Consider the following 23,363-nt stretch of genomic DNA (forward strand, 5'->3'; position numbering starts at 1 on the left):
TAATCTGAAATTCTATTTACCCTCTTCAAAGCAAGCACTGTAACTTATTCAGAAGCAGCGTAAAACCGCTGTTTAACTTCTGGTCTTAAAACCCTAACAAATGCTTTGACACCTCTTAGCATGCTTAATGTTTACTGGCACCTGGAAAAATAAGCAAATTTGCACTAGCCTTCAGCTTCAAAATTTATTAGAATTTTCTTCTTAGTTTTGTCCAGCTCTCCAGCTTTCAAATTCAATAGTAAGATTCCCACAAAGCCTCAGAAACTAGTCTCTAAAATTGTACCCTGTGTACTTGCAAAAGGAGTCTTGTATTTGTTTATGAATTTTGACATCCTGCCAATTCCAGGCCTAACAAAATACCTTACTGTATGTATATATACACACACATAAGCATAAGCTTTAGAGATCAATTACTATAAAAATTAATTTTTCATCTTATTCAAAAGACAAGCCTTTGACCTGTTTACACAGTTACTCCTCAAAATTTTGTTCATAAGTTAGTTTCAGTGCAATGACTTATTTTAAGTCCATAGTTACAAGAAGGCTCATTAAAATGCTAAGAGGTATTCACTTTTGTGCAGAAAAACCTAAAAATAAAGCTTTGATTTTGCTGTAACTAATTTTAATTGGTAAAGTATTTGCCATACAGAAGCATTAAATTTATGATGGATGGTATCTAGAGTGGAGTAATTCACTTAATCTGCAAAGTAAATGCCCCAAAAGATTATATTTGATCACTGCCTTAGGTAAACTTCTTTTAAAATCTGAGACCCAAGACAGCCACTTTTTATTCTTAAACAATTTTGAATGGCAACTTTAATTTAGCCTTTTTTACTTCTGACATAGACCAATATAAGCACTCTGCATTAAATCTTAAACAGTAGTACACCATTGGGAAAAAAAAGCAGCTCAAATACATTTTCGCCAGATTCAATATTTCCATTTGTCAAGTCACAATATAAAAACCTTCAAGAAAAAAATCAGTTTCAAAAAGTTTATTCCTCCTCTTGTGTAAGTATAAACAATCTTAAAGTGATCAGCCAATGAAATGAACTGTAGGTACATGTTTAGTTTTCAGTGGTTACTACACATACCACTCCCTCCGAGATATTACTGAGCCATCTATGTGAGAAACAAAGTCTTCTTCATTGTCATCGTAACATTCACTACCCATATACTTCATTCCCAATGTTCCACCTCCATAGTAATCCATTGATCTTTCATAATGTTCCTGGTACCTGTTAATATTGTCTATATTGTTCCACTCTGGTTTTTCAGGGTCTTCTAAATAATCTTTAGATATTAAGCTGTTCATTGGATGCTTTATTTCTTTTTTTATACTGTCAGGGTAAGAATCCACATCATCTGACTGAAGAACATCTATTTGAGACTCTTTTTGCATATCTGATGGTGGAATGTAGTTCTTAGCAAAGTAGTCACCACGGAACGTCCGTCTTCTCCTATAGCAGATAATTCCAACCAGAACACTGACCAGTATGAGGAAGAGAGCCCCACCCACCGCACTACCGATGACGGTACCCCAAGTGTCTTCCTGCATTGCTGGCAAGGTTGATGTTGGGAAATCTATTATTCTAGGTTCTGTTGCTAAACCTGTGATGCCATCAGTCGAAGGATGCCAGGGAACCGTGGGCAGTCGAGTGGTAGTAGTAGGAGGATCTAATGGAAAGAGCAAAGAAGTAGACAAGACACAGAAAAGGCACAGAATGTCAATGCAAGCTAAATCAGTTATGGGTTTATAAGAAAGCAAAGTTGATGGGTATGTTCTACAAGAATAGTTTTTCATTCTCAAGTTCATGGCACGATAAAAAGTCTTGCACTTTCCACAGGCTTTGAACCAGCTTCATTACATCTAGTTTTGAGCTATGCTGCAGCAGGATAGGAAGTATGGGGAGAAAAAAAAAATTATCTTTAAGTAGACATCTTGCCCTCCTCAAAGTAAGGAGATGCGGCTTTTCTGCTCAGATGTTCACTGTTCATATTTGATTTACCTCCCCCACAGAAGAATGCTATTAGGAAAAACCCTCTATCTTTCCAGTCAACAGTTAGGAATGCTGGATCAATTTAATTGATAATGCCATAGAGTCAATTATTCGACATTAAACTCCCACTCCAGAAATTGCTCAGGGCACTGACTATAAGAATGAAAAACTATGAGTTGTGTGCTCAGTCAGCAGCACATGAACTATTGATTAAGGTATTCTCTCCAAAAACATTTGTTGCATTAATACAATTTACTGGGCTTCACCTTGGGATTAGTGAAAGAAGCATAGTTAAAAATGGCATGTATTAATTTCAAAATAACATTTATGTTGAGCAAGGAGCTTTCAGTATTTTAAAATAAAAAAACCTGGAACATGTGAAGTAAAAAATATTTCTATGTATTCTTCCTAAAAACAGTTTGATCCCTCATGCACGAAGAAATTTCCATATTCACTCCGTAATACAAAATATCAGCTGATTTCATATTGGGTTATGCAACTAAACAAGAGATTGACAGATACCAAGCTTCTCCAGCCCTCAACTTTTTCCTTTTTTCACTAGGTCTACTAGAGATGTATGCATCTATATTGAAGATAAGGTTGCAAGTGATGGGCTGATGACACTGAAAAAGCCTCCTGAGATTATCCCAGTCAATTGCAATGTAACATGCAACTCCAGTTTCTATTTCTGTGCCACACTGAATAAAACCAGGTTTTTGCCTTGCCCAATGCAAGGTAGTTTTAAAGTCAGTACAGCAAACAATAAACATGTTATTATTCTCTCTAAAAGATTCAAGCTATATTACACAGACAGCCAAGTAGCTCATTATGTCATGTTTTTTACTTAAATGCCCATAAGCAAGATTCATGGAACTACTACTACCATATTACAGAAGCACCCTAAATTTACCACCACAAAAAGTAAAATAGATAGAACTGGAGATCTGTCAAGCTTCCAGTTATTTGACAAATCATAACTTTAAAATTTTATAAATATGACAATTTTACTACTCAGAGACCGCCACACAATTCTCTCACACTAGACAGAATTGCCACATTTATAACAATCATTACAAATCATACTTCAGACAGAACCTCACTGCTGAATGCAACATTTTAAGTTTGACATAATAAGTTTTACATGTACTTTCAAAGCAGATAATTATATTATTTGACTATGTAAAAGTGGTGATTTGTTAGGGAGCTATACATAAATGAAATTAATTTGACAGAAGACAGAAAACTGAACAAGGAAGATATGCTACCAAAATGAACAAGAGGAATTCAGATTATGATTTTAGTAAAAACTGATGCGAGTTTAATAATTTAACAAAGAAATAGAGATTAAGGAATCTAAGTTTACCAGGGTTCCCACGTCCCACAAATCCACAGGGCAAGAAGTTAAACCCAAAACCCTCTTCCTTTACAAAGTATTTGCTTTAGACACAAGATTTGTTAGCTTAAAATCCAATTTCAGACAGTACCCACAATATCCTCTTCTAGGCTATACATATAGGTTGTTTTTTTTTTTTTAAATGGCTTTGTAATTGTTCATCTGTTTCCCTCTGATACTGACATCTTGTCTCATCCTCCACATCCACAATATAAAATACATATTCACAAGTATGGAGTATTGGCATCCTGGTAAGTTTAACCATCACATACATGAAATAAACACAGTGGCAATTACACTCTAATATTAGTATATTAAAATACAAGTGTTTTACAAAAAGCTGTTCCTTTGAAACTTCTTTCATCCACTAGTTGCCAGGTTGTCCATCTGCATTATCTACAAGCACTAGTTAACATATAAATCTTAAATTCATTGCAAATATACTATCAATTCAGTGTTTGTTTATATGTATTCCTAGAATACATAACCATGAATACTGCTACTGCCTATTCATAGAATCATAGAATCATTAAGGTTGGAAAAGACCTCAAGGATCATCAAATCCAACCGTCAACCCACACCACCTAACTCACTAAACCATGTCCCTAAGCACCATATCTACACGTTTCTTTGTGTCAGTATCTCTTACTGTTGAAGAATGACAAAACTGAAGTCGTCCCTCCTTGTTTACAAGGCAAATCACAATTAAGAGCACGTGAAGTTAACTCCCAATGTCACCCAGAGCATTCTGAACATAAAACTAGTTTTTTTTTTTTCTTTCTGCACCAAGCAATTTTCCCAAATAGAAAACAACAGTAAGACCAGGAATGTAATGAGTTCCATACCTCTACTCCATAACATTTTGCTTGCAAGTCACATCTCAAATGCTATCTTCAAATTAAGAAAATGCCACTCTTGTCTGTTGGTATGAAAGACTGTATCCTTCCATACCAACAAGTTGTTTAATTAAAACATTTCACACCATCACCAATACCTGTTTCTATGAGTTCTTAATGCTTTCCACAAAACATTGAACACATTTTGATTCTAAGTTAATTGTTTCAAAAAGGCACTTTATTCAAAAGCATCAATTTCCTACTGATTTCCTTCAACATTTTACTTAAGACCCAATGTTTAACAGCTCTCATCTCTTTCACTGATGTAGGCTTGTGTTGTTGCACAAATCACAACAACATATCAAAATATCCATGCAGGCCAGGGAGCTGAAACTGGCAGAAATTCAAAAAAATTTTGCTTTTAGGTTAAATGCATCTTGATTTCCATTTTGTCTCTTACTATGTTCTGGGCCCTGTTCAAATCCTTATTACATATACACTGTAGTAAGGATGAGGACAAGTGAAGACGCCCAAAAGATGTCTTCTACTATTACATAGCTACCATCCTCATTAAAATAGGATAGGAGACAACTGAAGAAAGCAAACACGTATTTTCTGTATGAAAGAGTATACCGATCAGCTCACTCCATACATAAAAAGAAGGCAAGTTTTTCCAGTTTGTTTCAAAGTCTTAGTTTTCTACTAAGAAAAGCAAGATTTGGTCTTTACTTCAAATGAAGTCTTCGTATAGTATGCTTAGTTTTTCTCTGTTATTTTCCAGATATTTCCCATGAATGTCTACATAAACTTTTAACAGCTTAGGTCTGATATTTTTACTTTTCCCTCAAGTGATTAGTCTTGATACAGTTTTCCCAGCTGTTGCAATACAAACAACTTACCTTGGGCATGAGTATCTACAATTAAGTTTAGTAGAGACATCCAACTACATGATATGTCTCATGTCCCCAAACACTACATCTCCCCGCCTCAATCCCCCTGCAGTACATCCTTGTTCAAATGTCCAGGAGCCATCGTTGCTTCCATGGGAATTCAAAGCCAACCAGAAGCCAAAAGTCAAAGATGAATAGGCAGAAATGATGGATGGATCATCCTTTGAACCAGATCACTAGCTTCACAATCTTAGGTTAAGTCCTGTCTTGGTATCAAGAAGCACACCATTGTAAAAATCAACTAGAGAACACAATATTTTTAAACTACAAACCAGTTTGGATTTAGCCCACTATGAAGTATTTCAAGGGTAAGGCGGTCACCTCTAGAATAAGGAAGAAAAAAATTCAATACTGGCACCCATCTCCTTTGGCCAAAGTTTGTCACTCAAGTATTGCAGAAACAAAGTTTTGGAAGGGAAGGTGCCTTGGCTAATTGTTGTGTATTAATACAGTCAAAATCTGTCTAGTTCCAAAAAACATACTAAAGTCTCATTCTCCCCATTTAAAAAACAAAACACAAACCCCACACAATTCAAGATCAACATGACTCCCACATCCCTTTGCCTTCTGCAAGACGTGGACTTGCTATCAATTACTAATAAGCCAAAAGTGAATTGGCTTTGCACAAATTACAAGATCTTTCTTTACAGTTTTCTTTTTACGGAGTGAAAAACTTCTGCCTGTATATGTATTACACGTATGTTTGCACAGATGCATACTTACCTCTGCTTCTTAACCTACTGTTATTGCTAAATTTCCCCTAGATGCTAAGTACTTAAAAATTAAAGTAGTTGATAACTCTGTGTAGCTGGGCATTATAAAAACAGCCCTTTCTTTCAACTGCTGAAAAGCTTATATTGCAACTCCCTTATAACAGCAAGGAAAGTAGCCTTTCCATGAAAGAAGGCTTTCTGAATGTCTGAGATTAAATTATTTTGAAATTTATCATTGTTTCTCCAACCATTCCCACTCTGAAATCAAGTAGTGGATAAGAACACTGTGTAACCCGTCTCCCCAAGCTGTCTTGTATATACAAGTTCCACATAGGAGTTAGCCATTTTTCTTCAGATTATCTTCAGTTTGTTCTGTCCAATTTTGGCAGCATGATAGCTACAAAGTTTGAAATCAGCCTGAAGTAACCAATGATTTATTTCAATCAATCACCCATTTTCAAAGCTCAATGTACTTTTGCAGTTTTGCACTGAGATTTCCATGCACCAAGTAGAGCATTTTGGCATTTCTTTGGGACATAAGAGCGCAACTGTTATCATTAACATAACCTCAAGCTCGCAAGGAATATTCAGGAACAACATCAACATTTCGAAGCCTGCTATAGCAGGCAGCATGCAAGTTAGCAGTTAGGATATCCTGGGAGCCCCTTTTCTATACAGTAGAAAAAAGTAGTTTATCAATATCCATTCCAATAAGTACTTCAGAAAATACAAGAGTGCCTGTATTCACAATGCTCTCTCAGAAGAGAGATCTATATATGAAGAAACAAAGGCAAAAATAATGATCAGCCTCTGATAAGTTAACCCTGACAATATTCACTCTACAAGAAGATGACTGCACTTACAAGTCACATCTTCCCAGAATTGCTAGGATTGCTGGCTAAGAAAGGCTGCCTTTAATTTTTACAGAGTTGCCTCTTCCAAAGGCAGTCATTTGAACAGGTAACAGAGGAAGCAAATATGTTCCTATCTAAAGGTGAGTCTTGCAGGTCACCGCTCTTGCAAACGGAGAAAGAAGTCTCAGCAAGGAATATGAAGGTGAGGGAACACAGAGCCAAGAAAAAATTCAATTCCTTGTGTAAAAAAACCTGAGTAAATCTATATTACAAGATGAAGTGCTTGACATATCAAGCTGCCAGCTTATTTTGGAAAACCTGCTGCTGTAGGACTAAGTCAGGAACCTCAATGACACTTGATCAGCTTTGAACTCCATGAGGAGCATAACTTCCTTTTGCTGGACAACTAAACACACCAAGTTGAACTTTAAATCACTGAACAAGTAAGAAGAGCGAAGATTATCTGCCTTAAAACCAACATTAAAAAAAACTCTCGAGCTTCAAACACCATTTTATTATCTCCCTATCCATATAAAGATGTTTCATCTGCAACTAAAGCTGGTGAATTTATCATTTACTCTCTGTCAACTACTTCTCTTTTATTTCTCTATTCCACGTAAAGAGTATTAACATCAAGGTTAGGAGCACAACAGAATTTATTAAAAATACATCTTTATTTCTTAACAATGCACATTAGGACCAAAAGCATTTTTGTTCAGCTTACACTCCAATCCTACAACACTTTTCAACTTAGTAGTTATTTTTTCTAGCAATGAAAAAGCTTTACAACTACCAGCATCACGACTTTTCAGAAACATTAGCTTCATAAATCCTCTATGTTGGCTTCATAGTCAAAATTTTAAAGATGGTGTGACCATACAGCTTTGTCTGCCATCTTCAAATACTCACTTATGTTTTTGCCAAGTTTTATACAGTGGAAAACAGCTAAGATAGAAAAATAAGGTAATTAAATTATTGCTCTGCAGTACAGCAGTTCCATGTCAACCATTACTAGATAATATCTGACCAGTTATCTGCTCAGTCTTATTTTCTGTACTCCTGACATGAGTTTATATTCCCTCTGTAAACTGAATGACTATTATTTAAGATGGACATTTTTGCTATATCATAATCACTTACCCAACCTCCATCATTTTCAGGACATTTCAGTTATTTAAAGAGCCAGTCACACTGAAAAGTTAAGAGCTACAATAAAATGTGCTTAATATTATTTTTTGAAAACAATACAGGTGCTACACTTTGTGATTGCCTCACCTCTCTCATTCTAATCAAGTCTCCTATATACTAGAAATTAATACACAGTGCTTTTAATTAGTGTAGTATCATCTTCTCTAAGGTATGTACAGCAGAGGGCTGAAAGTTTGCCTTCATGTTAAACTGACGTGCAAGACTTGTCTGAACATTAGTTGTAGTGATAAGGCACCAGATTTATTCTAAGTTGCCTAAAAATCACCTGTTTTTTTCTTATATGTTGGTTGTGCTACACAGTCCAAGATGAACATGAAGTTTTTAAAAACTGAAATTAATGTCAACTAGAGTATTTGTTTTCACTTGTACAACACAGTAAACTTGTAGAACATAGTGCGTAATTTGTAGAACTGTGACCCTGCATGACCTCTAGCTAGCTAATATTCAGTTTTAGCTGTTTTTAGGGAGTGCCAAGTTTTGCTATTTGCAATAAAGTTACTGCAGCACAACAAAGTTGCTGAGCAAAGCTCACAAGCAGCATACACATAAGCTTTGTCCATCAGTCCTGACCAAAGACCATCTACTGCAGCTTAACCATCTCTCCAGTAAGCTAGTTTATGTTGCATTTGCCATAGGCTAGAGCATAAGCTATCACCACATCTCAACTAGCATGTATTTGTATTCTGCTTTTTCAAAAACTTGATTCATTTTACGAAAGATCATATAAAGTTTCATAGTTAGCCGATTTTACTCTGTTAGTTGCAAACATAATTCGAATTATAGCCATATATTTTCATGCATGACAGTCATGGTAAAAACATTAGTTCTATTTACAGCAGATCATATTCACAGACCTGACAACTTGAAAAGTGGTGGACTGGAAAAAACCTCCCCTCTCCTTATAGTTAGAAATAGGGCTCAGAACAGAGCTATACTCAGAAAACAAAAATACAGTTTAAGTGTATTTGAATGTTACATTCCAGGAGACTATTTCATCCTGTTTAATGATTATATTCCAATTTTTTTTACTTGATACTTCTTAGTGACAGTTTTGAGACTGTTGCACAGCCATGAGTTCTTCTCCAAAAAGGAAGCATTAGAACCAAGAATCCAAAACTAACTTCTCACAGAAGCAACTTTCGTAATTTTTTGCAGCACTTAATCTTTTAATAGCTAGAATTTTATATAATTAAGCTGTTTACAAATAATTCCACTGTCAAACTATTTAGAAGTTGCCAGTTAACTCGCTCATTAACTAGTCAGTTAATTAGAACTTACTACTTTTCCATAATGCCCTGCCTTGTAGTTATCAGTCTGGCTGAAACACCATCCTTTGCCCTAAAGATGCAGATAACTATCAAACATGAATGGTGACAAATGTGGCTTCAAACATCCTGTACTTTCAGGTTTAGTCTTAAGATTTCATTCTCATCTCAACCTTTAAGTGTTCATATTTAGTTTTAAGTTATTATGAAGAAGTAATTTATGTTTGTACCCTCTAACTGGCCAACATGCACTCTGACACTCAAATTGACATTGTGGAATAACTAATGTCAGAAACTTACTGAAGAGCAGTAACACCATGCAAAAGAATGAAGATTTAATTTTCATGTCTGCATTATTTTCATTTAAAAATTATAATATATTGGCACTTATTCATCAAGCTAGGTATGAGCTAATTTATCACATCCATTATGGAAAGCCGGAGAGTTTTTTCACACTCTCACAGCACTACTCACATAAGTCATGCTGTTCTTTCGAAAAGAAGGCATCATAGTAAAACATTCATTACATTGTGTTAATAGACACAAGGTCCTGAGAAAAAAAAGACAAGTAGTAACTGGCGTACAACACACATTCAGAACGTAGCCCTAACTTTCCTAAAGCAGAGCATCTTTGACTTTTCCAAATGTAATTGTTCCCCTCCCACTAACATGTCTTTTCAATGTATTACAGACAAGGTACTGTTCATTGCAGTCAATGTGTCTTGCCCTAACACAGGTTAACACTAAAAAAAACCCCAAAAGTTCATGTACCAAGAGAAGGTAGTAATCTCAGAAGCACTATGGGAACTCCCTCAACCTTAAGGATTTCCACTGTATGTTGCTGTTATTGAGGAGACAGTCTAATTTCATTTTTACTGTAGCTCTCAAATCCGTACTTTCCATAGCTTTTCACACAATTAGAAAGTGTAAATATTTTATGCATCGACTAGCTCTTCAGTTTGCTATTTCAACTATTGACCCAAAAAAATCCCAAGTTAACATATTGTCTTTCCTGAGAAGTAAGACTTACCTAATATGTAGACAGTCTTCTGATCACTTCTCTGACCAAGTGCATTAGTCACCTTGCAGATGTAAGTCCCAGTGTAGTTATAAGTCAATGGGCTGCTGAACTGCAGAGTATTGTTGACAGATAACAGTCCTTCAGGCCATTGTCCATCCAACCTAAAACAAAAATTTGTTTCAACTGTGAATCTTTGCAACTAAAGCTTAAATAGAACTACTTTAAAATAATATTTGCAATAGTCTGGAGAGTGAACTTTTCACTGTGCTCTGACATTATCAGGGGGCTTTAATTGGATATTCTCAGTGTCCACCTGAACATTTAGTATTTAATTTCTGTGCCAAGTCCTTTAAATGTCAAATCTGCTAACACTAGCAAGCTGCCTACAAATGAACACTACTACAACCAAGAAAACATTATCTCAAAAGAACTTGGAGGAACAATCCAACTCAAGCTCTAAAAACTAACAGTCAAACTGAGATGCACTTATACTGCTGTCAGGATTATCTGCCTGTTCTTTTGTATCCAGTTGAGCTATCACAATAAATATTTCTGTCAGTACATGCTTAATTTACAGGACATTTTGTCTACGACTTCCGAGTAAGAGTTCAAGCAGTTTCTTCCCTCTCACCCTGCCTTTTCTCACCCTCCATCACTTTACCAACTAAATTACAGCACTGAAACCAAAATTGGTGCTTGGTGATACACTTAGGGAAACAATAGATATAACAATTGTTTCCAATCAGCTGGCTTTTCCAAATCGATCATTTCCCTGTAGTATTCTGAATGTTACTGCAGTAACAACTGTGTAAACACAGAGAAAGGGGAAAGCGCAGAGGCACTGGAACTATTTTAACAGAGTTGCCAACTGCCCATTAAGCACCTGAGTAATTTCATGGGACTGCATCCCATTTTGCTTTTACCTAAGTACCTATTAACAGCTAAGCAGGACTAAGTCAATATTCAGATGTGGTCACCAGGTCTCAGTATCTTGGAAGCACTTAGCAAGTATGATTTTGTAAGTGGTATGGAACAAAAAAGCCACTGCAGACATTTTAAAACAGGTATTAAAATGGAAAAAGCCAAAACCCCACAGTCAACGGTAAAGACAAGATTCAGTAAAGATTCAAGACAACGTTCCCATTGCTTTGCTGACAATGATTATCACCCAGAATTGCTTAAGCCATATATAGTTGATAAAAAGAGATTAAGCATGTACTTAATAATTCATAGAACCAGAAGTATTTATTTCAAAAAACATTACAAAATAGTCAACTGGTTTGAAAGCTCTATTCTAATAAAGTTATCATACGTGCAACATTTTAAAGTATTATTGACCATTAAAATACTACTATCCTAGCAAATACAATCTCACCTTTGCTTCCAAGGGATAAAGATTTTTTGGTGTGGCAGTTCTTGAAGCGATTACAATTTGAAACCGGTAAGAAAGCACACCATTTTAGTCCAGCTAGTTTCCATTTGCTTAAACACCCAAGCTATCCTCCTTTTGCATAGAATCACCCCCCCACCACCCCATGAAGTTCCTCATTCACCAGTATTACAGCTTCTTGGATAGGTTTTGTTGTTGCTTAAACAAAAAGGTCCACTAGTTGTATTACAGAAAATTAAGCTTTTTTAAAAAAAAGTTCATTCATTTTTAACCTTAGGAAGTTTCAAAGTGACCTCTGAAGCCTGAAGTGCTTTCAATTTTTATATTTAAATTTGAATATGTATATTTATTATGGAATTGGAAATAGAGGTTGTATTGATTAGTTCTTAGATACATCTAATTCAACACAGAACTGAGAACCCATGTCATCTGAAGTAACAAGCAGTACTGCTGTTTTAAACACAGGAATTTGTGTGTGTTGAAATCTTTCATCACACTGAATTTGAGCTAAGCATGGGATGGGGATGGTAGCCTGCTGAAGGACATAGGTAAAACACACATTTTTATTAAGCCTACTGTAGTGTAGCCATGCCATTCTGACTAGTTAGCTGCAATACTGACTTAAGATTTCAATGGCTGCTTTTAGGATTGAGACAGTTATAGTTATGTTTTCTTTTCCTGTGAAGCTGCCATCAAACAATTCCAAAGTTATCAATACAACATTTTCAAACCACATTATGACTATCATTCCTACATTCTAAATTACATCTACCATTGAGAAGGTAGGGAAATGGATTACAGCTTCACAACAGTAAATATTCCTGTGATTTCACCAAGAGAACCACTGTAACATAGCTACATATAAATGTACGCTGTCCTTAGGAAAGTTATCCTTTGTTTCTACAGGCAACAAATTAATTGAAAATAGCTGCATGTATTCAATTTTTTTTCTTCTTCACAGGACAGATTTTTGATCTATGCTTGCTTTTACTGTCTTCCTCTGTCTCTTGCCCAAAGTACATCCATGGCCGCAACAGCAAAGCAGTAAATTTGAATAGAGCCCACCCAATCCATAAACGAGGCTGTTATGTAAGAAATGCTGGTGTTTTGGTTTGTGTTTTTTTTTTTTTGTTTTGGTTTTTTTTTTCCTTTTTTTTTCTTTTTTCTTTCCACTAGAGTCATGTTCAAGACCTGGTTTCTATTATTATGCAAAATACTGCATTCATCTGCCTCGGCAACTACCTGAGCACTTTTGAAAAACATGACAAATTCAGTAATTCAGTAAGCAGTATTTTCCATCTCAACTCTAATTTCCAGATTTTAAAATGCAGATATAGAAAAGTCTGTTCAAGTGCTTACAATCTACTTTAAGTAATAATAAAACAGAACTAATGAAGTAATATTTGGATCCCTACTAGATTTAGTGCGCTTTGCTCTATATATTGCAACATACTTAATAAAGTAGACTAAACTGTGTAACTACAAAAGATTTTATCCTGAGTAATGACAGACTGTTCAGGCTTGTAAATTTACAAGACATCCACTCATCCATATTCATACATACACACATCTTATATCCTCTTAGGCTGTTTAATACCATTACAACCCAATACAAGTCATATACTCTGTTTTCAAAACAGATGTTTACTATAAGCCAAGAGATTATACCACTTCCATCATGTGGCAAGGCCCTTTTTATAAATATTTACCTGGTCCACATAAATTCCATAGGTAATGGATTTGCATCAGCATTACATCTGAGCTGAACATTCTCTCTTCCAATGAACCAGTTTCCATCATAGCCAGTTACTGAAACTTCTGGGGCATCTGACAAAAAAAGATTTAACCTATCAATCACAATATTTTCTGTAAACAAAAACTGTGTGTAATGGTCAGCTCAGTGAAACAGAAGGTGTTGTTTTACTGGGGTTTGTTTGTTTTTCATTTAAAAAACAACAACAAAATACACAATACCAACACAGCTCCAAGCTACAGCACACTATGCAGCAGTGGATCAGGTCACAGACAGTAACTTGTTTTAATCAATCCAACTGTCCCACTGTGTGCTTTCAGCAAACATACAGCACTTCGGGGAAGTGAAAGGACTTCAGAAGAACCATTTACCATTTTTTGGAAGTGAGGAATGGTAATTTAGAGCCATTTCTCACTAACAAGATACAGCAAAGGATCAGAAACAGCATTTTGACAAGCAGGTAATTAGGAAATCATCAAAAAGTTCACAGATGCCAGTTAAAAAGGTTAACAGTTATACACTGACATCATAATGTGGAATTATGTTGTTATGGCTCTAAAGAGCAAGGAGGACACTTCAGATAAACCAGAAAGACCTAGCTGAAATATTCAGAACCCAGAGAACAGAAGAATCAGTATGATTTGGTATAAGGTAGTAGTTGCAAAAGCTGTAAGCATATGGGAAGACTAAAGGAAGACTAGAGAACACAAACTTAAAATCTGTGCTTCTCACCTGCTGCCGTGTTGCTTACTATACAATTTTTTCAGAAGTTCTGAAACATGCCTTAGCACTGATTTCAGATAAAACTAAGTTTAAGACCTCATTTTACTTCAGATATGGAACTTCATTCTCTTATTCACAGCTTAAGACAATAATGGGAATAAGTCATCCTCCATTTCTGTATCAATGACAAGTCAATCTAGAACTTCCCTTCAACACTGGCAAAATAAACCAGTATTAATCACTATTTTATGGCCAAATAAGCGATTCTTTACCAAAAAAGGACAAAAGAAAACCCACAAGAGAATCTAGTCAAACCAAAACAGCAAAGCTCACTTTTTCTAGCCACTACATTTATAATTGAATTGACAGACTTCTACGATTTAGAAACTTTAAAGCAGGACACACCTGATACAGGATATCAAAGGAAGAACTTGAGAATAGCTCATTCTGGTCACATATGCATTGTCCAAATAAAAATAGATCACATGCCTAAAGCTCATTGGTCTCACCTGGTTTTAGCTGAGCAGCATCATAAGCCATCTCACTTACTATTGATGTGTTTTAAAGCCACAATTTTTTTTTTTTTAATACAAGCCTGGTACAGGTATGAGCAAGCTGAAGCTGAATAACAAACGTTAGGAACAGATACATTATGTTCTTGTTCCCTTATATAAATTAGAGTGGAAAAAGCTTAGCGAGTAATTTGAAAATAACTTACTGGCCCCCAATAAGACCTACTTTCAACTTGTCATCTCAAACATGAATCTTAATCAGAATTCTTTAATACTGCTAAAACTGTAATGCACTATAAACAGTTTACAGATCAACTGAGTTTGTTATTTTGTCTGTAATCCTTTCAATGTTAAATGTAAAAATGAATAATAATGTTTACCCATGAGCCAGTATCTAAAACAAACTGTAGAAACACAATGGTATTGCAGCTTTGTGACTAGATTGTTTTGTGTTTTGGTGTGGTGGTTTTTTTTTTTAAATACAGAGACCCTAGATTTCTGCTCCTGTCTGACCTACCTCTTTTCACACGCTTTTCTATACAGTTTTAATTTCCATTTTTTTCCCTGAAGCAGTAAGTGCTCATCTCCTGACAATGGAAGGTAAACACCAATAAAGACGGTAGTTATAAGATATATACCAAGTAGTAAATACTTTACAGAACACTTACACTGTATGTCCAAGACTTGAGGGTATCTTATCTCTTTTTCCAAAGCAGGGTGCCTCACAACACAAGTTATACGTCTTCCTCTTGCAAATCGTGTTGGGACAATCATATACTGACTTACAACTGTCACAGTTTCATTTGGAAACAAAGTAGAGCTGGATTCCATTTCACCAAGTCCTCCTTCCCAGTCAATCTCTGCAGCAGGTTTTCCAGTGGCTGCTGTACAAGTGGCTGCTACTGTTCTATTTGCACCATCTATTAGAGGGTTTGGTCCTTTCATTAAGCTCACAACAGGTTCAACTAGGGAGGGAAAAAAAAGTAAATTTAAACAAGACAGACTCCACATCTTTGAAACTACTGGTATGTAAGAGTTAGACAAGGTCTAATCCATTTGCAAAAGCTCATGCTGATCAGACATCCTAAAAATAAGATCATGTCATATATCAGCGGTGGTAGCTCCACAAAGTTTTTGTCTGCTGATACTGCTCACATTTGTCCACTCACTTAAGTCTAATGTTGCCCATTCACTACATTTAATGCATTGACAGGGAATTCCAACATGGTCAGGTTCAAAACAGCAACCACAGTGCCCCAGTTGCAGTGTCTGACAACAGACAGCTTAACATATATTAGGTTGAAGTTATACCATGATTTTTAAAAAAAGTTTAGATTCCACTGCACTTGCAAGCAGTACAATTAAAGTATTAATCTATACTGTCAGTTTGCGTCATTTTGAAACTAACTTAATACAGTGTTTTAACACCTGAAATTAAGAGGTTAAGCTTTAAGTTGATCAGTACAACCATACAAATTGATTTCATGCTAAAAAGGACAGTCAACCCCTAAAAAATATTTTTATTATATATACATATATATAAAATCTAATATGTACACACAAGTAATCATAATTTGATATAAACTTTGTATATGCTTTTATATAAATTGTTTGTGTATAAATAAACTTGTCTTCATATATTCTTGTGAATGAATCCCAACAGAAGTAAAAAATTTGAACTCAATACTACGTCTAAGACTCAATAAATTTGCACGGGGAAGGATCTGATGACCTTGTAAACCCATAGCTCACTCCAAAATTTCAGAGGCTTAGAGAACACACTTTCTTCTAAAATGGAGTTCCTGATGTACAAGTCTACTGTTGAGGGCCACAGACTGAAAAGCTTTTAAAAAATAATTTCCTTCTTATTTAAGAAATCTGTTTCAGCCCTGTACAAGATATCAACCCGTAGCACCCTAAGTTAGAAATAACATCTGGTGCTTCAGATAAAAAACAAGATTTTTGCTTTCCAGGAAGGCCCATTTCCATCATCAATACTAGAAGATCGTTTCCCAGTAGCGTACTGGCCTATTATATAATACTTGTCTTTTGATCTAATGATACTGTTGGAGCCCTCTAAGTCAAGTCATCACTACACACCATAGTGCTTCAGAATCCACCTCAGTGGACCAGGCCCTCACTAATCGCAAAGCAGAGATAACTCTCTCAACTTCTGTGTCTTTCATTATCCTATAAGGAGAAGTTTAATTCACTGAATTTCTTTCGAAGAATTTGAAGCTGACCCACATACCTTGAAATTAAATAGAGCAGAGTTCACAATACCTGGCAAGATACTTCTCCAGCTACCTATATTTTCAAGAGATAACTGGGCAACAAGCATTTTCAGCTTGAGTGAATTCAGCACCACAATCACTTTTGATTGTTTTCTGCTCAAACACTGCTTATGTCTGAAGAAGGCAGTTTATTATTTGCTCAACTACATTAAAAGCAAAGGCAACTACTAAACTGATAACTTAAAAAAAAAATATTTTCTGTTGTATGCTTAGAAGTGCTTAAATAATATACCTCATTACCAAACTGAGGATTGCTTGTTTGGGTGGATACTGAGAGTGGATTATTTGGTTTTTTTGAATGCCTACCCCCTGATTTTTTTTTAGTGACCCTACAGTAAACAAACCAACAGCAGGGTGTTTCTGCCAAGTCCTGCATTCTCTCTTCTAGACCTGAAACATCTCTAACAGAGCTTCATTCAAAATTTGATTCCCTGCTTTCCAACACTAGGATCAACTAAAGCTTTCTGCAATAAGCTTAATTTGAACTCATGTACATATGGAGTCTTCTATCATCTGAAAAAAAGCCTTTTAAACCTAGTACAGAGAATTTGACATTATATAGCTTTGTTGTTTGACACACAATTTGTTTTCCCAATTTAACATAAACATTACTGCCTTGTTCTCCCCAAATCACTAGCACAAGCCTTTTAAATAGTTTCTGTACAATTACTGAAATGCAGAAGTAAACACCCAAATTTACATTTAGTGTCTTAGAACCATAAAAAGACTAACTTTTGCTGTATCCCGCCCCCTCAGATATCCATCACAGTGAAATCAATTAAATTAGCAGCTGTGATTAGCTTTTCATGCCAGAACTTAAATACCCAAATAATTTCAGCTGGAAATAGTTTCATATTTTATATTCCTTTGAATTTTCCTCACCCCTAGGGGTGTTCAAGGCCAGGCTGGATGAGGCTTTGAGCAACCTGGTCTAGTGGAAGATGTCCCTGCCCATGGCAGGGGGGTTGGAACTCGATGATCTTTAAGGTCCCTTCCAACCCAAACCATTCTGTGATTCTAAAAAAAATGAGTACACAACTCCAAAATTTTTCCTCTACATCTTTGTGAAGGGATATGCAAGTCAACAAGAGGTCTCAACTAAGGTGGCAGAGATCTCTAGACCTAAAGCAGACTACTCATTATGCTGCTTCACTTACCATGTTTTTAGAAGAAATGTCTTCAAGTATTAAGTGACAGCAGCCACAGAACTGGATACACACTCATTTAAAAAGCCCAGTTTCTAAGATTATCATTATTAGGAAAAAAGTGTACTTGGCTTTCAAGTCATATCTGAAATTTGTGAGATTGCTCAGTTTCATTTCACTGTGTAACTCTTAGTTTTACGCTTGTCAGAAAGACACAAAGCTGAACTATTCAAAACTACTCAACTTCATAAAATACACTTATTCCCAGTACAATGTGTTTTGGAGCTTCAGGTTTTGTCTACTTCACAAATGGTTAGACTTCTGTTGTCACATCTTCCCATAAGTCATGATTTTTGGACTACACACCAACAAGATAACCAAATAGCCACATACTAAAAAGTGGAAAGCAACTGCTGTTATGATACTTCTTTCTATAGTCTAGCCTTCACGATTACTTTGTCCTAGCAACTGAAGCAAAACCAGCAGAACCCAGCTACTCATTCTACCACCTTTCCAGCTGTTTCACTCATGGACTAAGATAAATATCTTGTGAATGAATTACTAATTACAAGGGGTCATTGACACCTAACATTGGGGAACACTTTCACATCTTTCAATTTGGAAAAAAGATTACCCAAAGTGTGTGATTTTGAGGGTTTTTGGTTGGCTTTTTTTTTTTGAAAGTGTAACTTCTATGTACAGACCCTTGTAGCAGTCCTCTTTTGTGCCAGAACCAGTGTGCCATGTGAATCATACTGAAGCATGCCCTACAGACTTTCATTGCTCACAGTGGTGGTGGTGGAGGACACATGAAGGAGGCTGGGAGAGCATTAGAGAAGCTGCTTCACCCATTCACCAGAAACATTATGCTCTATTCAGGTCAAATGAACAAGATGATGGTGACATTGCTTAGTGTGGGAAAGGAAGCCACCAAGTCATCAATCCCACAAAGATCCAAAAGCAGAAGGGACCTGCTTCAACAGTGTAAGAGTTCAAGGACAGTAGCAGTTTCCCCAGTCCCCTTTAAATAATTAGCAGACTAGGTAACTTCTGTCCATTTAGTCAGCACATCAAAAGGTCACATGCATGGATCATCTCACTCTGGTATCTCCAGGAGAATAACCATACAAATCCAAAGAAACATTACATCATAAACTACATTTGAGTTACAAGAAAAGGTGGTTGAAGTGCTGGATGGGCAGCTGTTTAGGAACTCTCAACTAATTTGCACATCTGTGCTAGCCCTTTTACCGACTCAAGACCGCTATCTAATTTAACCCTACTTACTCTAGGCTTCATCTTACACTCACAGGAACAATAAGATCTTTTACTGCTCACGCCCTCACACTACTTTACGGAAAAGCAACATAACAAAGCATCCAGAAAAGAAAGAGCTTGAGATCCTATTGCATTAAGTTTCGAGGCCTCAAAGTTTCTTCTTGGTTTTAAGTAATTCATAAACCTTTTTCAACTGCTTCTTTTAGTTTTAAAAACAATTTTCTTCTGCCACTGTGCACAGGAGGTCTGGACGAAACTGGCATGATTACAACACAAACAGTATTATTTCCACTTACCACTAAATTCACTAATTCCTTGGCAACAGCATGACACTGGGAATTGTCAGCCCCTTCTTCATCACAATTGACATTTACTTGAATAGCTTCTTTCCAAAATAGTATTTTTACTTTTTATTTTCTCTCCCCTCAAAACCAGCAGTCTTATATTTCTGTGTAACTTATTCTGCCCACTAATTAATCCTTTACTACTGACTTTGGGGTTTTTGGGTTTTGTTGTTGTTTTGTTTTGGGGGTTTTTGGGTGCTGTTTTTTATTTTTAAGATCAGTCAATTTACTAGAACCATAGAACTGTGTGAGTTTGAATGGATGTTAAAGATTGAGTTTCACCCCCCCTGCCACGAGCAGGGACACCCTCCACTAGCCCAGGTTGCTCAAAGCCCCATCCAACCTGGCCTTGAACACCTCCAGGGATGGAGCATCCACAGCTTCCCTGGGCAACCTGTTCCAGTGTCTCACCACCCTCACAGGAAAAAATTTCTTCCTAATATCTAATCTAAATCTACCCTCTTTCAGTTTAAAGCCACCACCTCTTGTCCTATCACTGCATGCCCTTTTAAAAAGTCCCTCTCAAACTTTCTTGTATGCCCCCTTCAGAAAACAAGCAGATAACTAATTTATCTGCTTGATACTTATGCACCTTCCTTTAATTCCTTATTGTGAGAACTTCTACATTAGTGTGTCCAGAATCTACTCCTTCTGACAGACCTACATCTACCTTTGCCATTCTCAGACATGCAGCTCATTCTTCGCCTGTAGCATTGGTAAGAGCTAGTGTGCAGAAGAAAATCTACTTTATCAATACGCATGCTGAGAAATCTAGCTTAGTAAGACAGTTAAGACTCAAACCAAACCAAGTACTTAAAATAGTCATGTACAGCATTCAAGGTTGTAACATAAAATTATGTTAGCTTTGCAAATTACCCTGTCACACAATGTTTCTTCTGCCTTTAAACGTAATTTCGACCAGTTTAGTCAGCATGTGGGGAAAGGAACAGCTTGACATACAATTCTTTTGCCTACTTTAACAAGGTAAGTTTGAAGAACGGAAGTTTGTTTTAGACAAGACCAATACACCTGTTTGACCCAGAGAGCATTTTCATATTTTCACTGTTTTAGCGTCTTCTTTTACAGTGCATTTCCTTAAAACAACAGGATGCGCTAAGTGAAGCAAACGAGGAGTGAGCAAAGTCAAACATGGCAAGTCTGTTAAGCTTAAATAGCATAAGACAGAGGTTCTAAATATGGTCTTAAGAGATCAGCATACTGTGTCAAAATATAGAATATTTTATCCTGTAGTTATTTTTTCCTCCATTTATCCTCAGTGTCTGCCTTACAGTGTAAAAGCATCTACTACATGATTAAACTAAGTATGTACATGACATGTAGGAAGAAAATTAATTATTTTCTAAATAGGAACAGAAAAGGATTAGGAGAAAAGGCAATGCTGCTTGGACTGGAAACAGTTTCAGCCCCATGACATGAACTTCTCTCCTCACTTAAGGAAGAGATTTTAGAACAGTGGGAGAAGACAGTCAAGATAAAGCTGATCAAGTTACATCTGGTTTTAAATTTTGATTGGAGCTATTCCATGCCTTAAGACTCTGCTGAGCTCAGGAAGTAAAGCTCAAAGGCATTCAGTTACATGCATATTCTGAAAACCATTACTTCCCCAGTATTTTTACCGTATAAGTCTAGATGTCAGTATACCAAAAAGTTTTCAGAAGGTCAGAAAATGCTCTGCTGAGCCCAGAGAATATATAGGTAGGTCCAACAGCAGGCTGGCTACCCAGCTGCACATACAAGGCAAGCAACTGCTAACTAGGACAGAAAGGCATCTTTGCAAGTAGTAGTTGGGTTTGCAATTCAGAGGTTAGTACCAAGTTACTGAGAGGCTTACAACTATCAGCATCCACTTACATCATCAACTATTAAAAAAATCCTATGATCAGGACCACTGTATGCCTAATACTTTTCTACCTTTCCCAACTGCAATTTTTGATTATATATTAAGCACATTGCAGTCCTTCTACATTTTCAGTAATAGAAGATGTAGAATAATACACAATGACACACATTTCCTCCTTGTGTTCTCCATAAACCTAAAATTTGAAGGCCAAAATGGACACAACTACTAATGTGATCTGAAAAAAAAAACACCTTAGAAATAGGGATTGACTAGCAAAGATGAGGGAAAGCAATAAGAACCTCCCACTGTATGTTGATAAAGCAGAATAGCTGAAACTTGAAGTCAAAAGACTGCTGCAACAGCCAATTGTAGTACAGACAGAAGACAGGTGAAAGAGAGCTATAAAGCTACATGCTCTATATATTACATAGAACTTCTTTGATTAAGTTACTTGTTTCAAATTGGATTAAGCCACTTGCTTTGATGCATTTATTTTGCCCCACCTTGTGGTGAAAATCAGTTTACCTACTGTGCTACAGCCATTTGATTAATCTCGTAGTACTCTACTACAGCGGAAAGCAGAGATCAAAGACCAAGATGATCCTAAAAAGCACATTTGTTTACAAAAGTAGAGTAATTGAGGACCACCTCAGCTGTAGAAAATATCACTTCACTACTTGCACTGGATACAGAAGTAACTTCATTATAAGAAGCTATAATACTATAACGAGAGGGCAAGTCAATAGCTTTTCAAGTTTCAGGATAGAGTAACCATTTTACCTCATAAGTCTACCAATGCTTCAGTACTAGGCCTTTATGACAGCAATACTGATCACTCAACAAGATAAACAAAAATGTGGAAAACTGAGTTTCTATACACTTCACATTATGGACTACCCACAACCAGTCAAGGGCTCTTTCTTCCCACAACTCCCAGTGGTAGTCGAGGCAGTTTTGATCCACATTTATACTGTGGAAAGAACACTACATCAACAGCCTCAAGCAGCCACATTAACTTACCATATTAGCAACACATGTATGAGAGAATTTAGGGAAGGTGGTAGCTAAAGCTCTATTTGGCAGCTTCTCAGCACACACATACACACAGAGATCGCTAATATCAGCATTGCCAGGTCTAAGTCCTCAAACACTGTCCAAATGTTTAGATAAGCACAATGCCTAAATAGGAACTGCTTATTTTTAATATCTGGACAATCAACGAGCAAGTTCTAAAGAAGCAAGAACCAGAAGAATCCTCCTCAATGAAGTTAGTAAGAATACCAAGACATACACTGGCAAAGACATTTTTTGTGTTCTCATTGGGTTAAAAGGTAAAAGACAATGTATTAATAAGTCTGCAGAATTTCACCAACAGGTTTATGCTATTAATTTTACCTCCTTTCATGAAGAAGTCGACTTACCTAGTACTGTTACAGTTGTTGATGACTGTGTATTTCCAAGTGGGAATGTAACTGCCTTGCAAATATATTCTCCTGCATCGGAAAAGCTTACATTTTTTAAGATGATTGTTGCATCAGTAAGTGAGTAGTTTTTAAATGACACTCTTCCTTGGTATTCTCCTTGAACAGATATTCCATATTCAGGATGATGAACAGCAATAGTCTGTGAACTTTTACCATTTATCTTCTCCCAAGAAACTTGTGCTATTGTTTCATTTACATCAATTATGCATTTCAGTGCAACCTTCTTCCCCCAAACTGCTGTCACATGTGGATCAACAATTGGTCCAGCTAAGGCACCTAAAAACAAAGCAATTGTTAGTTGGTATAAAAGAAGTTTACGACTTATGTCTTCACATTAA

The 23,363-nt window shown here is 36.3% G+C and overlaps 1 protein-coding gene across 2 annotated transcripts; it reads right to left on the bottom strand.

The window, feature by feature from the left end:
• Positions 1-784: 784 nt before the first annotated feature.
• Positions 785-23,363, bottom strand: PVRL3 (poliovirus receptor-related 3). Of its 2 annotated transcripts, XM_010080056.1 has the most exons (5): positions 22,963-23,363; positions 15,288-15,584; positions 13,341-13,458; positions 10,251-10,402; positions 785-1,677 (listed from the first exon to the last, which is right to left on the bottom strand). In XM_010080056.1, the coding sequence occupies exons 2-5, from the start codon at positions 15,562-15,564 to the stop codon at positions 1,085-1,087; spliced, it is 1,140 nt and encodes a 379-aa protein (XP_010078358.1). In that variant the 5' UTR covers positions 15,565-15,584; positions 22,963-23,363; the 3' UTR covers positions 785-1,084. The 2 variants fall into 2 exon arrangements, with proteins under 2 accessions (XP_010078358.1, XP_010078351.1); XM_010080049.1 differs by lacking the exon at positions 22,963-23,363 and having other exon boundaries at positions 15,288-15,729.

Source organism: Pterocles gutturalis, unplaced genomic scaffold, assembly GCF_000699245.1.
Source record: "Pterocles gutturalis isolate BGI_N339 unplaced genomic scaffold, ASM69924v1 scaffold11446, whole genome shotgun sequence".
NCBI classification, from domain to species: Eukaryota; Metazoa; Chordata; class Aves; order Pterocliformes; family Pteroclidae; genus Pterocles; species Pterocles gutturalis.

Excerpts from the sequence above, each read along its gene's own strand:
- PVRL3 (XM_010080049.1), bottom strand. The coding sequence starts at position 15,630 with ATGTGGAGTCTGTCTTGTTTAAATTTACTTTTTTTTCCCTCCCTAGTT. Across the intron at positions 13,459-15,287 it reads TCAAGTCTTGGACATACAGT|ATGCCCCAGAAGTTTCAGTA; the intron begins GTAAGTGTTCTG and ends TTTTTTTGTCAG. Across the intron at positions 1,678-10,250 it reads GAAGACTGTCTACATATTAG|ATCCTCCTACTACTACCACT; the intron begins GTAAGTCTTACT and ends TCTTTCCATTAG.